This window comes from Apodemus sylvaticus, chromosome 12 (genome assembly GCF_947179515.1).
Source record: "Apodemus sylvaticus chromosome 12, mApoSyl1.1, whole genome shotgun sequence".
NCBI classification, from domain to species: domain Eukaryota; kingdom Metazoa; phylum Chordata; class Mammalia; order Rodentia; family Muridae; genus Apodemus; species Apodemus sylvaticus.
Genome location: NC_067483.1, coordinates 70,646,833 through 70,661,126, shown reverse-complemented (window position 1 = coordinate 70,661,126; position 14,294 = coordinate 70,646,833). Strand labels below are relative to the sequence as shown.

Here is a 14,294-nt window from a genome sequence, read left to right as displayed (position 1 = left end):
TCACATCCCAGCTCTCTGTTGGAAGACATTTTACTAATCTTAGAAACAGCTAGAAGCGTTCTATTTATTTCCAAGTTTCCTTTTAACTATTTCATATAAAGTAAGAGATTATTTGCATCCATATCTACCCACCATTTTTTCCTTTAAAAGGGATTCATGGATACAACCAGTAGAGCCCCAGTAGGAATGAATTCTTGCCTATGTCTTAATTGCAGTTTATGACAGTCAAATCTTGCTTCATGTTTCTCCCAACAACACAAACAGTGAGAAACAGCTACATTTGAGATCGAGAATGATAAAACTATGACTTGAAAATTTTATTTTGATATTTTAAATATTTCCAAAGTGACTCTTCCCGAAGGTGATGTGTGCTAGTCAAATACCTTTGAGAAGTTATTAAAGTCAGAACCCATTGATAGGGAAACCTTGACATGAGAACATGTGTTACTATCATCCAATGATCACAATGCCAGAGGAGTGTGTTGGATTGTTTAATGATTTTTTAAGCACATAATTTCGTATGATATTATTGATTAGCCAAAATACATTGGAGTCCAGGTCAATTTTCTAGAGTGAAGAAGCAAAATTCTTTTTATCTACTGTCAAAAGCTTGCCGTTCCCCTTTGGTTTCACAGGCTGTCTGGTATAGGTAGGAAAGATTAGACTCTGAACTAGCTGATGAAACTCCTGCAATTCAACATGAGCCGTCTCCTCTTACCCCTGAAATAAATCATTACTCACTGTATCCGACACAGCAAATACCTTTCTCTACCCTGTCTCGTTCTCTGCTGCTTGCCTATGCCCTGTAAAAAGATGGCCACCCTTTTCCAAGGACCTTAAACTAATTGAAAACTGGGGCTGTAAGAGACCCCAGAGGTCCTTTCTCTCCCCCCACTGCCCTGCCTGCCTCTGTCCTGAGAGTATATCCACCCAGGGCATGGTCTTGCAGCTTTGTGAAACTAATGTCTGTTATTCTCCCTGCTCTCTCCTTTGTCCCCACAGCGCCATGGCTACTTATTCTGCCACATGTGCCAACAATAGCCCTGCACAGGGTATCAACATGGCCAACAGCATTGCCAACCTGAGACTGAAGGCCAAGGAATATAGTTTACAGAGGAACCAGGTGCCAACAGTCAACTGAGGAAAAAAATAATTAAACAGGCCTAAGAAGAAATCAAAAAGCATAAGACACCTATCCTGTTCTGTCATATCTTCATCCGCCGGGAAAAAACATAAAAGCAAACAAACAAAGCCAGAACTAAAATATTGGGACCATGGCGGAGAAAAGCAGGAGAGGAAACAAAATGAAAATTAGTTAACAAATGTTTCTTCTTCCTCTTGGATACCATCACCATTTGCTCTTGTGTGTATTTTGTTTTCCTTCTATCCATGCCTTGCTAATTATACTCCAGGCTTCTTCTGCTAGGCTCAGCCCACCCATTCCTATTATTGTATGAGAATAAAAAAATCTGCAGCAGCCAAAGAAACACACACACACACACACACAATCACTTCTCAGTAACCTGTTTGACTTCAGTGCCTTAGTCTGTCTCCTCCCAAGTCTCTCTAGGAGATTTTTGAAAATCCAAAGTCTTTCAGAAGAATCTGTATTATTGTGTCCATGTTGGTCATGGGAAGGTTTTTCTATCAGCTACAGGAAAAATAAATGTACACATGTTCTGATCACTGACCTGTCTGATCAATGTGGTTGGCCATGTCTGTTGAACTCTAAACTCTAAGATATAGGTTATGATGTCACCATCAACCCTACCCCTTACCCAACCCAAACAATAAACCTTCCTAAGTTAAAGATACTCATTGTTTTTGAACAATTGCTGTCACTCATTCTTTGGTAGAAGAAATGCTTTCGGTTTTATAGATGGAAAAAAATTGTAGGAAGACAAAATGAATTGTGAAAGGCATAGTTTATATCTCTTTGGTGCCTTAGTTGTGGTCAGATGCACACTTTTATATATACATATATATGCTGTATATATTTATATATATTATATATAAAATATTGAAAGCTTGAGTTTGCAGTTTCTCAAACAGTATAAAAGCAAACTCTCTGCCATCACCACTGTCCTTATTTACACAATAATGATATGCTAATGGTGCATCTTGCCATTTTCATATTCTATACAAAATCCTCATTGAGGTCAGAGAACAATTAGCCAGGCAGCTGTTTGAGAACAGCTTCCACTTTTATGTTAGAGCTTTAATGGAATTAGGAATTACTTGATGTTTTAGAGTTGACCTTGAGTTTGGACTCTGAGCTTGAGTGGAAAGTCTACATTATCTGACTTACCACGGGAAATACAGGTAGTAGGATGAGGGAAGATAGCACGCTTTCTTTACTTCCCTGGAATATGAAAGACACATAATATGTTTAAGTAAAGTGCTTAAAGCTTGGTCTAAATTAAAAAAAAATCAAATAAATACAATTATACTTTTACATTTGAGTGGTCTTGAAAAGCCGCTTAGCATCTAGGGTGGGTGGCAGGGATGGTATCTCTGTTTCCCTTTGTTCTCAGCCATGATTTGACAGCTTTCCTGGTGGACTTGACCAAACCATGTAACCATGTTGTGTCTATTTACCTGTTTATAAAATGGTTTAACAATTCCTACCTCACAGGGATGTTGTGAGGCTACGTCCATTGGCTCTCTCTCTCTCTCTCTCTCTCTCTCTCTCTCTCCCTTCCTTCCTTCCTTCCTTCCTTGTTCTTTGTTTGTCCAGCACTTTGTAGTGGTGAAAGGAAAAGGAACGTTAAAAGTATACAATATTCATGAACTAACACGCTATCTGAAAGCTTTGTTTTCTAGTGAAGAAATGGTATCTGGCTGTACATAAATATAACCTTGTATTTGGAAATGATAAATAGGTTTATATTTTCAAATATCTCATCAATCACATCATTTGACCAAAGAATAATTTAAGGCACAAAGTATAGAGATATTTTTTAACTTATATTTTCATCAACAGCTCGATTTTAATAAACATAGTTCTCCTTGAATAAAAATTATCCAACTAATTTTGGCCAAATATGTCAACTTTGCCATATGAGTAACAGGCAAAGTATTTGGGGTATAAGACTCACTTTTAGCACACACTTGTACTTCCCTTGGCTTATCTGGTTGAGTCAATGATGATTTTTTTCCAGTCTAACAGGCACCCATCTGAAAATATATTTCAAGTGATTTTGTACTTTGTTCAATAATAAGGAGGAAGACCATCTTGTGTACTTTGATCTCATGAAGTTATTCCTTCTCAACAACTACTATTAAACCATTTCTTTCCGAATAGTTTATGTGGTCTGGCTTAATACACATTACTTGTTTTTTATCTCCACTCATGTATTTGCCCCGTTGATTGCTGTGTGTTATCAAGTTACAAAAGAACAGTACACCCTTATTGTAAAAAATGTTGTTTGATTTGTAAGTGAGTACAGGTCCAAGAGAATGGTAAACTTTGGGAATTTAGAGTTTGCAGAGGATAGTTAAAAGATTTGGATTATAGGCAAGGAAGAGAAATTGTAAATGAAAAGTGTTTTCTAAGAAAAGCAGACTCTTGGAAGGCAGTTGTTTGAAGTCATGTGAAACCTTCATCCTGACATCCATTTCCAGTAGACATCAAACAAACATGATCCCATAATCTCAAAGGAGGAAGTGGGAGGTTGTATCTCATGCTTTGTACAAGCAGGTTCTTGGAATTTCATAGAATAACCCCTGCTAGTTAATCATAGGAATGCCTGCAGCTGGTAGACCCACAGCACAACATCTTTGTCTGAGCACTTACCAGGAAATATACCTGAAACACTGACATTCAATTTTGTTCATTTATGATAAACTTAAAAGAATATAAGTTTAACAAGGGATTTGGAGGAATAGATATCTAGCTTGTAAGTCAATTACCAGAGGAGTGTCTTAATGCCAGACTCAAGGCATTCACCTATTGCTCTCTATCAATATACCCTGATGAAGGCATTAGAACTATCAATGTCCACAATCCCTTACCAACAAGAGGCCAATTAGTAGAGTACTTGGCAGGTTAAATTAAACTACAAGTAATGACCTAATTACAAAAAAGGGAATGACATATGGTAATAAATATCTCATAAGAAATGTAATATGTAAATTATATCATGCTTTGTGATGTAAAATATACATTGTTTGTGCTAGAATAGAAATGATTTCTTTTCAATAAAATGAAGGACTGATAATACAATGTCTCTTGTTATAATACACTGGACTCAGATGATTATTTTCACCTTCAGCTTCTAAAAGGCAGAACTGCTTAGATTCAAGATGAAATTGAGAAACGTGATGGCAAGAATGATTTATAAGCAAAATAATTTCTTATCAGAGTGTAATACACAACCCTTGGTTTTAATGACATAAAAATAGAAACATTTTTAGCAATCTTTGTGCATAGCATGGGTGGGTGACAATAAAGATATTAGAAAAGCCACATTGCGAGAAACAAGTTTTTCTATAAAAGGAAAAGAATCTACTTTTCTTCAAAAGCAAAAATAGTGGGAGGAAGAAGGAATATCTGTGTGTATAATGTGAAGATCAGGGCAGAACTTTTGATGAAAATGTAGCAATTTTACCAATGTTTTTAGCATCTACAGTACTAGTTACAGTGTGAAAAATAGTCTGTATATAAGACACAACCCTTTGTTTTAATGACATCTAAATGAGGCATTTTAAGTAATCATTGTATGTAGTGTGAGTTGGTGACAAACAAAAGAGAATAGAAAAAAATCATAAGAAACAAAATGTTTTCATACAAATTAAAATCTAGTCAAAAATGCAATTTGAACACAAACAAGTTCATGCAAAAATTCAGGACAATCAGTTAATAGTCATCAAACAAATAGAGAAGATAGACTAATTCCAGAAGAGGATGAGGAAGGAGGAGGAGGAAGAGAAAGAGGAGGAGGAAGAGGGAAGGAAGGAGCAAGAGAGGGAGGGAAAGGAAGGAAGGAAGGAAAGAAGGAAAGAAGGAAAGAAAGAAAGAAAGAAACAAACAAACAAACAAACTAGGGCGAGAGGATTTGGGTTTGAAGTAATGTGGGAGCAAGAAGAAGGGGCAGCAACAGAGAGAGGACACAATGAGGCAAGGATGCAGACACTAGGAATTTGGGTTCATGGGAAGATGAGCCTAGGTGGGATGGAGAGTTTGTTTGAAAACTAAGTAGAAAAAAGACAAAAGACATGAACTTTTCTTCAGACCCAGGACACTTTTTGTAAAAGGGCAAAGGTGTTCAAGAAGCATGTGAACTCTGGGAGATGGAGGTGACATACGGGGACTGACAAACAAGTGGTAGTTAGGGAGAGTCCTCCAAGGAAAGAATCAATAGGGTTCCCTATCAAGAAGAGGGGAGCTGAAGACAACACCACCGACTGAATCCTGGTGAGTCAGAGAGCAACTCATTGACAAAACTCATCAAAGTCAACAAAAAAAGGTGAGGTCCAGTCACAGGGAAAGATGGCTGCAGTCTTTGCTATACCCTTGAGCCTGCCACTCCAAAGGGAAGCTCCCAGTGAGCAAGGGCATAAAAGTAGGACTGAGTATCAGGGTCAGAGGTGTAGTCAGTAGTTTAAAATGACAATTCAGCATACAAATATGAATGCTCTATTTTTTTCAAGATGAGAAACTGCCCTGTAGCCAATAATAAATTTTAATGAATAACTTTTGGAAGTAGTGTCAATGTGGGGATAAATATTGTGCTTTGAGGAATTGCTAGAGTGGGGAAGAGATCTCTGGAGCTCTAATTCTAAGAATCTGTTCCAGAAAGAGAGAAATCAAGCCTGGTGATTATCTGAGAGTTAAGACAAGATGCATTTTAATCCTTGACCATTAGAAAAACACATTAAAATTACATGGAGACACCATCTTCTTTCAGTGTCAAGAAAAAAAAAAGAGTGACAATTGCTGATGAGAATTCTTGGTGGGGAGGATGGAAATCGCTATGTAGGCTCTGCAGAAAGCTAAAAAGAGAACTTCCATATAAACTGCAGTAAACATATAATTTACAGTAACCAAGATATGGAATCAGCCTGGATGCTCACCAGTAGACAGACGAGTTTTAAAGATACAATATGTACAGAGGGAAGTTTTGCTCAACTACAATTAGAAGGATGAAATGTCTCTTTTTTTGGGATGCTGGGTGGAACTGGAGACCCTTTGGAGCAAAATAGCACTGCATATTTTGTCTTACAGCATGTGTCATCACTCTAGAGCTGTGGGACTTGCGAGAATGGAGAGGACTAAAGGCCCGTGCAATAATCATCTTTATTCCGAACCCCAGGCAATTTACACTGTGAGGGTTAAGTAAGGTCCCATGAGTAAAGTTCTCATGAGTTCAAGATATCTACAGTCACAAGGATAAGCCTCATGTAGCAAAAATCATGTATTTCCATAAAGGCATATAAAGGATAATTTAACATTGAATTGAATACCAACACCAAGCAGTAACGAGTAATCTGAAGTAAATTCACTCCTATCTGCACATCTGGGAGTAACACAAAAAACACACTTCAAGAACAATTCAGTTTTTGGAAGGAACTGAGAACACAAGACTTTTGTCTTATTTTCTTGGAGTGTTCTCACAAGCACTCAAAAGTCTCCAAAGATGTCTCTGTTTCTGGACCATGTTCCAACAATCTGGAGTATAGATTTGTGTGTGTGCATGTGTGTGTGTGTGTGTGTGTGTATGTATAAAAAATATATATACATATATTATGTATGCATATAGATATATCTACATATATCTACCTAGATATAGATGTATATGTGTATTTAATTTACATATATGTTATATATGTAGAATATGTATACATATATATGCATATATATGACATGTTATAAAATGGGGAATAGTAGAAACAGAAAGGGAGAACAATAGATGATAAGAAGAAAGAACAAACATAAAAATTACATATCTTCTTTCATATGTGGAACCCACTTTTAATAATACTGTGGTTGCATGCATTATTCCTGGGGAATCGTGAACAAATATTCTGCATGGCCAGCTGAGGTTGCTCACAGGGAGGCTAAGCCCAATTTTAAATATCATTTCAGGCACTTAAAGTTTGGAATTACCCTGACCAAAAAACATCACAAGCCCAGTTTTCTGGGATTGCATAGGCTTCTCCAGTTTTGATGGATTGATGGGTGGCTGAGGTCACTGCGTGAAGTGGCTGTGCAGATGGCCATGTCGGTCACACACATCCAGGCCCACTTTTGGTACAAGCAGTGGTGCTGATGAAAGGCAGACCACACGGTTTTGCTCTTCCTGTATTGGAGTATCTTTCTAGACTCTGAAAAGGGTTTACTCTGGCTCACAGTATAAAGCTACAGTCCATCATAGTGAAAAAGGCCTGGTGTAGGGGGATTGAAGAGGCTTGGACACCGTGTATCCACAATCATGAAGAAGAGAGAAATTAATCTTTCTCTTTTCTCTTCTCTTTTCTTCTCTCGTCTCTTCTCTTCTCTTCCTCTTCTCTTTCTCTTTCTCTTTCTCTTTCTCTTCTCTTTTCTCTACCTTTCTCTTTCTCTTTCTATTTCTCTTTCTCTTTCTCTCCCTTTCTCTTTCTCTTTCTCTTTCTCTTTCTCTTTCTCTTCTCTTTTCTCTACCTTTCTATTCCTTCCACCACTACTTAAGATCCTAGCTCATGGAAGGAAAGAGCTCATATTCAGGTGTAACTATTCTCCTCAGTTAAACCTCTCTCAAAATTACCCGACAGATGAGCCCAAATGTGTATCTCCTAAACTCAGTAAAATAGGCAGTGAAGATTAAACATACTAATTTTTTTGGCCAAAAGCCTGGTGTCTGGCACCACATCAGGTTTTTGAAAAGCTACTACAACTAAGTATTGTTAATAACATTTGTAACTCTATTAATGGTAAAGTGAAGCACCAGATGAGAAATTTAATTTCAGTTTAAAAGTTAGAAAATTCAAAAAGTATTATCCTTATAAATTTTGGTAATGGAAAGTCATCTTTAAATATTGGCCATTGGCATACATTGGTTAGTTAAAATAACTAGAAATCATTACTAAAAGTAAAATTTGTCTGTCTTCGTAGACTAGCTTGTATGCAGACTTGACTTCAAGGCCTAAAGGACATTGACTAGGGTCTGAAAACAAGTATTGTTGATCATTGATAGGTACTTATGCCTATCTTGGTGAACTTGTTCATATGTTCATTTTGATATTTCTTGAAAGCTAAACACAATCTCCTATTGGAGGCCAATAATGCTGGTATAAATTACAAACACCTATAACTCCCCAATATAATACAATATGCTTATATTTGATATCAATATGAATTATCTTGCGAAATAAAACCTCACACTGCATTCCAAAATGATGATTATGAGGAAAGCTGAAGTTGTTCAAAAGATTAAAAAATTAAAAGATAGACCTCCTACTATGAAATATGAAAGCTAGAAGATAAACCACAGATTAACCTCTCACGTCATTCTACTAAAATGTACAAGTCTGCTGATTATTGGTAGGGGCAAAGCCTAAGATAGGAATTACATATTGGCTCTTCTCCAGGTGGACAGAGTCTCACAAATCTGAGTGACAAAATGACGATATCTATATTTTCTTCGGAACTTACATCCATCACCTGTATGAAGATAGATTTCTAATCTCCCTTTTACAGTCGTCTTTCATTGTCTCAAAGCTAGGGAGACATCACACCAGCACGAGAAGGTCACTAGCTTTTGATCATCCTATTAATGCAGTCCTGTGGGTACCCTGCAGACTTTGCAATTCTCACATTTCTTTAAATTTTTAAGCCTTTTCAGGGAAAAAAATAAAACTTGGAAGAAAGCAGAATAAGAGAAGAAAAGAAAAGAGAAAAGGAGAAGTCAACTATCCTGCTTGTTGGGCAGTCGTCTCTCACACAGAACCAAGAATAAGATGATTAGCTGTGGTGCTAATCATACTGGAACATCTGACCTATAGTTCTTACAATGGCTTCAAGTTGGGCTGCCCAGCTTGCACTCTTAAAAACCTTCAGATTGCTAAACCAAGCATCCTCCGATGTTGCCAAGGAAAATAAATCTATTTTCCTATTTCCTGTGCTCTGTCAGGGTTAAAAACCATAAAAAGAAGTCAAAATTCCTCCACAGTAGGATCACAGATCTAAGGAGACCATTATTTTCAATATAGAAAGGTAAATAATCTTTCTAGAACTGATGTTCTTGCTGGCCTTGTTGAGCATTGAGAAATCAGGGGAAGCTTTCTTAAGGAAATAACATTGAATTGATTGAGTAATTTGACATGAGAAATCAGGGAGGGGGTTTCTATGGCCAAGGATGGCATTGGTAGACCACTCTGGTGAAGGAGTGTGGGGAGTTGTGTGCAAATCCTGGAGAGAGTAACTACTTAGGATGCTTATCTAAATCAAAGCAAGCTTTACATATCATTCCTCGCATGAAGACAAAGCTAGCCTGACGCCAATGGACTTTTCTGAATTTTCACTCTTTCCAAGGCAGGGGAGCTCAAGTTAGGAAAGGCTAGTTCAACACTTTTCAGAAGTCTTCAGTACAAACATATTTCATCCATTAGGGTAATGTTTTCCTCAGGCTTGTCCAGGAATAAATCCCAACCTTCTCCCCTTAAGATCCCAAGGACACAGCTGATTTGTTTTCAGTTGGGGCAGTGAAATGTTTAAATGAGAAACACATGTCCATTTGGTCTGGAGAGGACATGTTAGGCAGCTTCCTTCTTGTTTATGAGGGCCTCCACTCAGCAGTAACCTGACAGCCGCAGATACTCTAAATGTGCGACTTGCAATTAACTGCTAGTAATAATTCCTTCTAGGTCTGGGTACAGTTTAATTTGATGTAAAATGTTCATTATCTAGTATAAGCCTTCAAGTGTTCTTTAGTTTAAAAAGAAGGGGGTGCTCTTCAAAACCTTATTTAATTGTTGCCTTCCTCTTTCTCGGAACAAATACTTTGACCTAACTGCTCCACCCAAATGTCCATGAACTCACAATGCTGTCTGTTTTAGATAATGTATCCCTATGGGGTTTTCTTTCCCACATTAAAAAAAAATCTAATTTTTTTCTAATCCTGAATTTCAAGCAAAATCTCCTGAGAAAATTACACTTAATAAAGAGAGGTTGGTAAGTTAGAGGATTCTCAGGAAATGATTATGTAGGAGAGTTTGAGACTGGCATTTAGCTACCTGGGCAGGAGAATGGATCTTGATGCCAGCCCTGCCCTTAGCTTCTACCACGGTCCCAATGTGTGTTCATGGCCCTGTGTGCAACTCATACTGAAATCATCTTGTAAGTAAATTAAATCCTAGAAAGCTTAATCATTGACCTAGCAATCTTAATAATTGATGAGTTATTATCATGTTCTTTGGGTAGTGTTTCAAGAAAAAAGTTTGGAAGCAAAAATGATCCTTAACTTGTTCACACCAGCATCATATTATCTGTTCTGTTGATGTTCTATTCATGTTAGATGATGCGACTCTCAGAGTCTTTCAGCATACTAAATAAAGTTCTCTGGTGTTTTCTAGTGTTTGTACATTAGTTAAAAGCTATAGTTTTTTTTAATGATACCAAACCACATTTACTATTTACATTATTATTGATGATTTTATTAAGCAAATATCTTATACACTTACACCATTTAGACATCTATATGAATGAGCTAAGAGCATACAGAAGGTCAGAAGTACATGAAGAATAACCTAAGACAGCCGGGCAGTGGTGGTGCATACCTTTAATCCCAGCACTTGAGAGGCAGAGGCAGAGGCAGAGGCAGAGGCAGAGGCAGAGGCAGAGGCAGAGGCAGAGGCAGAGGCAGAGGCAGAGGCAGAGGCAGAGGCAGAGGCAGAGGCAGAGGCAGAGGCAGAGGCAGGCATATTTCTGAGTTCGAGACCAGCCTGGTCTACAGAGTGAGTTCCAGGATAGCCAGGGTTACACAGAGAAACCCTGTCTCAAAAACAAAAAACAAAAAACAAAAAACAAAAACAAACAAGCAAAAAAGAATAACCTAAGTCATATAATTCCTAAGAGTTCCCAGAAGTTCTGATTTCTTATTCTCTAAATCCCTAAGATTAACTTCTTTCAATTTGACACAGCATTAGTTAGTCATGGGTGAATTTAGGGAGAAACACCGTTCTAGAATGTAACACCCAGACCCTGATGTTCAGTGCACAAGCTAAGAAGGCTGAAAATATTTTGAATTTAGAAATCAGGGGCGTTAGAGTAGGTCACTCAGGCTTCTGAGACTCTTACAAAGTGGAAAATACTAACATATAACAAAATTGCTGATGAAATCAAATTAAGGTTAATCTTTATATTATTTATACTATTCAATACACTCTGAATAAATACACCATACCAATGTAGAGAGTAATCATATGCAATGTTTACTAAATTTTGTGTTCACATGTGTAATTTTGAGAACAGTAATTGGGGGTAATTGGTAAATACTATTTATCAAAGAAGCAATGTTAAATACCTGCAACAACAAACAGCACATAGAATGCTGAAGTCCACCAAGGCTGCCTGGGAAGTGCTCCACGCATAGCTATATGCATTCTGTCTAGGCCAATGGGTCTCTCTAGTCTACAGAATGGGACCTGGAGTGTATGCTATGGAGAGAGGGTGAAGTTTTAGACCTAAGAGACTTTCCAGATCTATTTTTAACTGGTCCTTTCTTCATTCAAAACCCTACTAACTAAATGGGGAAAACATGGAAAGGAGATCAGATAGAATGAAAATGAGAGGTCAGGTGTACCTGAAGATTCTACCAAATAGTCAAGGTCATCAGGACATCCAATATTCCCAGTGTTTCCAAACCTCAGTCATTTAAGTACCATCTTGTACTTTGTGCAAACATCTGCCAACCACCTGGACTCTTATTTACTTAATATTTTCTTTAATTTGGCTTATTTTGTTACTCAGCCTTGTCCCAAACAATAATAAACATGAAATTATTGATTGATGTGCAAATTATATTTCCCTAAGGCACATTTACATAACTATTACACATATCATAACACATTGGTACATAAGTATGACACTAAACAAATGTCTGTCTGAATGCCACCTAGCATCATTTACTGCTGGACTACACTTTTGGAAATTGTAAAAAGGCCTTTTCCACCAAATTCACTAACTCAGCCCGGAGGAAAAGTGTCTTGCCTGGATAAGTAAGGCAAGCAGACCTGTGCAGCCACACACGGCCCCATGCTCAGAGCCCCAGGCTTCCTTCAATACTCAGCTGTTACCTTCTTGAAATTCTGAAGACTTTTTCAACAAGTGGTTCCACATTTTCAGTTTTCATCGGGGTTTGCAAACTATATAGGCAGTCCTGAGGAGGTACAGCAATTTGAAAGGCTTGCAGCTAGTATAGTTCAATGGTGACACTGAAGAATTCTTGATTTCAAGAGCCCCTTTAAAATAAATCATTAAAAAGCTGTTAGGACAAGGGAGTACTATTCAGCCATTAGAAACAATGAATTCATGAAATTCTTAGGCAAATGGATGGAGCTAGAGAACATCATACTAAGTGAGGTAACCCAGACTCAAAAGGTGAATCATGGTATGCACTCACTAATAAGTAGATATTAACCTAGAAAACTGGAATACCCAAAACATAATCCACACATCAAATGAGGTACAAGAAGAAAGGAAGAGTGGCCCCTTGTTCTGGAAAGACTCAGTGAAGCAGTATTCGGCAAAACCAGAACGGGGAAGTGGGAAGGGGTGGGTGGGAGGACAGGGGGAGAGAAGGGGGCTTATGGAACTTTCGGGGAGTGGGGGGCCTAGGAAAGGGGAAATCATTTGAAATGTAAATAAAAAATATATCGAATAAAAAAAAAGAAAAAAAATGAAAAAAAAAAAGCTGTTAGGGAAACTTCTGCCCAAACATTGTCCAAGACAACCATGGAAGATAAAACAATCAAAAGCAAAAGTTTTAGATATTTGTTAGCTTGTATTAGAGCATATTAGGTTGGGGGAAATAATCACTATTACTAGATATAGTCCACACATAAGGGTTTGATTTCATGCAGTAGGTTATAATTGGAATAATAGTTTGGAAAAGGAAGATCTCTCTGAAGGCAGGAACAGCTGGGGAACACGGGAGAAGGAGGAACTGGAGCCATCACACAGCTCATGCATCTATTTTAGAAATATATCTGACAAGCCGCGTGAGACTCTCCAGCAGCATCTCATTCTAATCTCTTCCCACTCCACTTCTGACCCATCTCCCCAAATATAGAACTGACCCTGACATTGGCAGAACCCCACCAAGAGTACGGATGGAAACCAACCTACTCTCACTTAAATATTGGCATGCTATAAAACAGGGTTACACAGAGTGAAATAACTACACTCTGTTGATCATTCTATCTTTATAACCTGCAAGGCTAGGTTCCAGTTTAGAAATCATGGGTTCCAGGAGTGGGGTAAAGATGTCTGGTTCCTAATACCTGCCTTTTCATCTGCTTGCCCTCTTTCTCTCCTGAAGTTTGAGGGTCCTCCACATGCACCTATCCTTATTATAGCCTCTTGATACAGGGCTATGCATGTCAGCAGCTATACATTCATCTGGGAGCAGAGACTTTGGGAAATGCCCTCTGTAGGTAACCAAGTAGTGTAATGTGAGAAGGAAATGCTGAATTCTGGGAAATCAGGCTATGGTTTGCAAAGGCAGGAGCAGGTTTGGGGCCAGGCTGCCACTTTTACCAATGACAATGTTTTTGTTTCTTGGAGGGGTGCAGCTAAGAGAGTGTGAAACCAGGCCTTCTGACCCAGGAGGCCACAGGACAGATTTGTGCTTTGTTCCCACTCAATTCTTCCTTTTACTTTTGGAATGTCACCAAACATCTTCTTGTCTTTATATAAATCACACCCACTGGCTTTCTTTCTCACAGAGTACATCTACACTTTCCACTCAAATATGGCATCTTGATCAAATGCCACCCCAGTTTTGAAGCTTTGCAAATTCTCAGAGTTCATCTTTGTATCGAATTCCTTTGTCCTTTTGTTTGGGCTTCCATCATAACCTGCTTGACTTTTCCCACTGAGCTGTGGGTTCTTTATATACATTTGTTCTCGTGTATGAAAAGAATGACTAGTCCCATGCACTTCCTTTTAAAATGCTACCCAGAGGAGAAATAAATGAAGTAGGCTCTTGTGTTCCCTTTTGCAGCATGCTATGTAAAAGTGGACCTTGCAATATTGCTGATCTTAAATAGTAGGTGTATGACTCTACAGGACACTGCTCTAGTGAGAACTGCAAACA

At 38.1% G+C, this 14,294-nt stretch overlaps 1 protein-coding gene across 2 annotated transcripts in view; it reads left to right on the top strand.

The window, feature by feature from the left end:
- Prrx1 (paired related homeobox 1) overlaps positions 1 to 2,699 on the top strand; it is a 65,224-nt gene extending 62,525 nt beyond the window's left edge. Inside the window, exon 4 of one of the 2 annotated variants that reach the window (XM_052200354.1) lies at positions 1,003 to 2,699. In XM_052200354.1, the coding sequence (XP_052056314.1) occupies positions 1,003 to 1,141 (139 nt within the window). In that variant the 3' untranslated portion in view covers positions 1,142 to 2,699. The remainder of the gene's footprint in view (positions 1 to 1,002) is intronic. The other variant, XM_052200355.1, reaches the window with a different exon arrangement.
- The last annotated feature ends 11,595 nt before the right edge of the window (positions 2,700 to 14,294 follow it).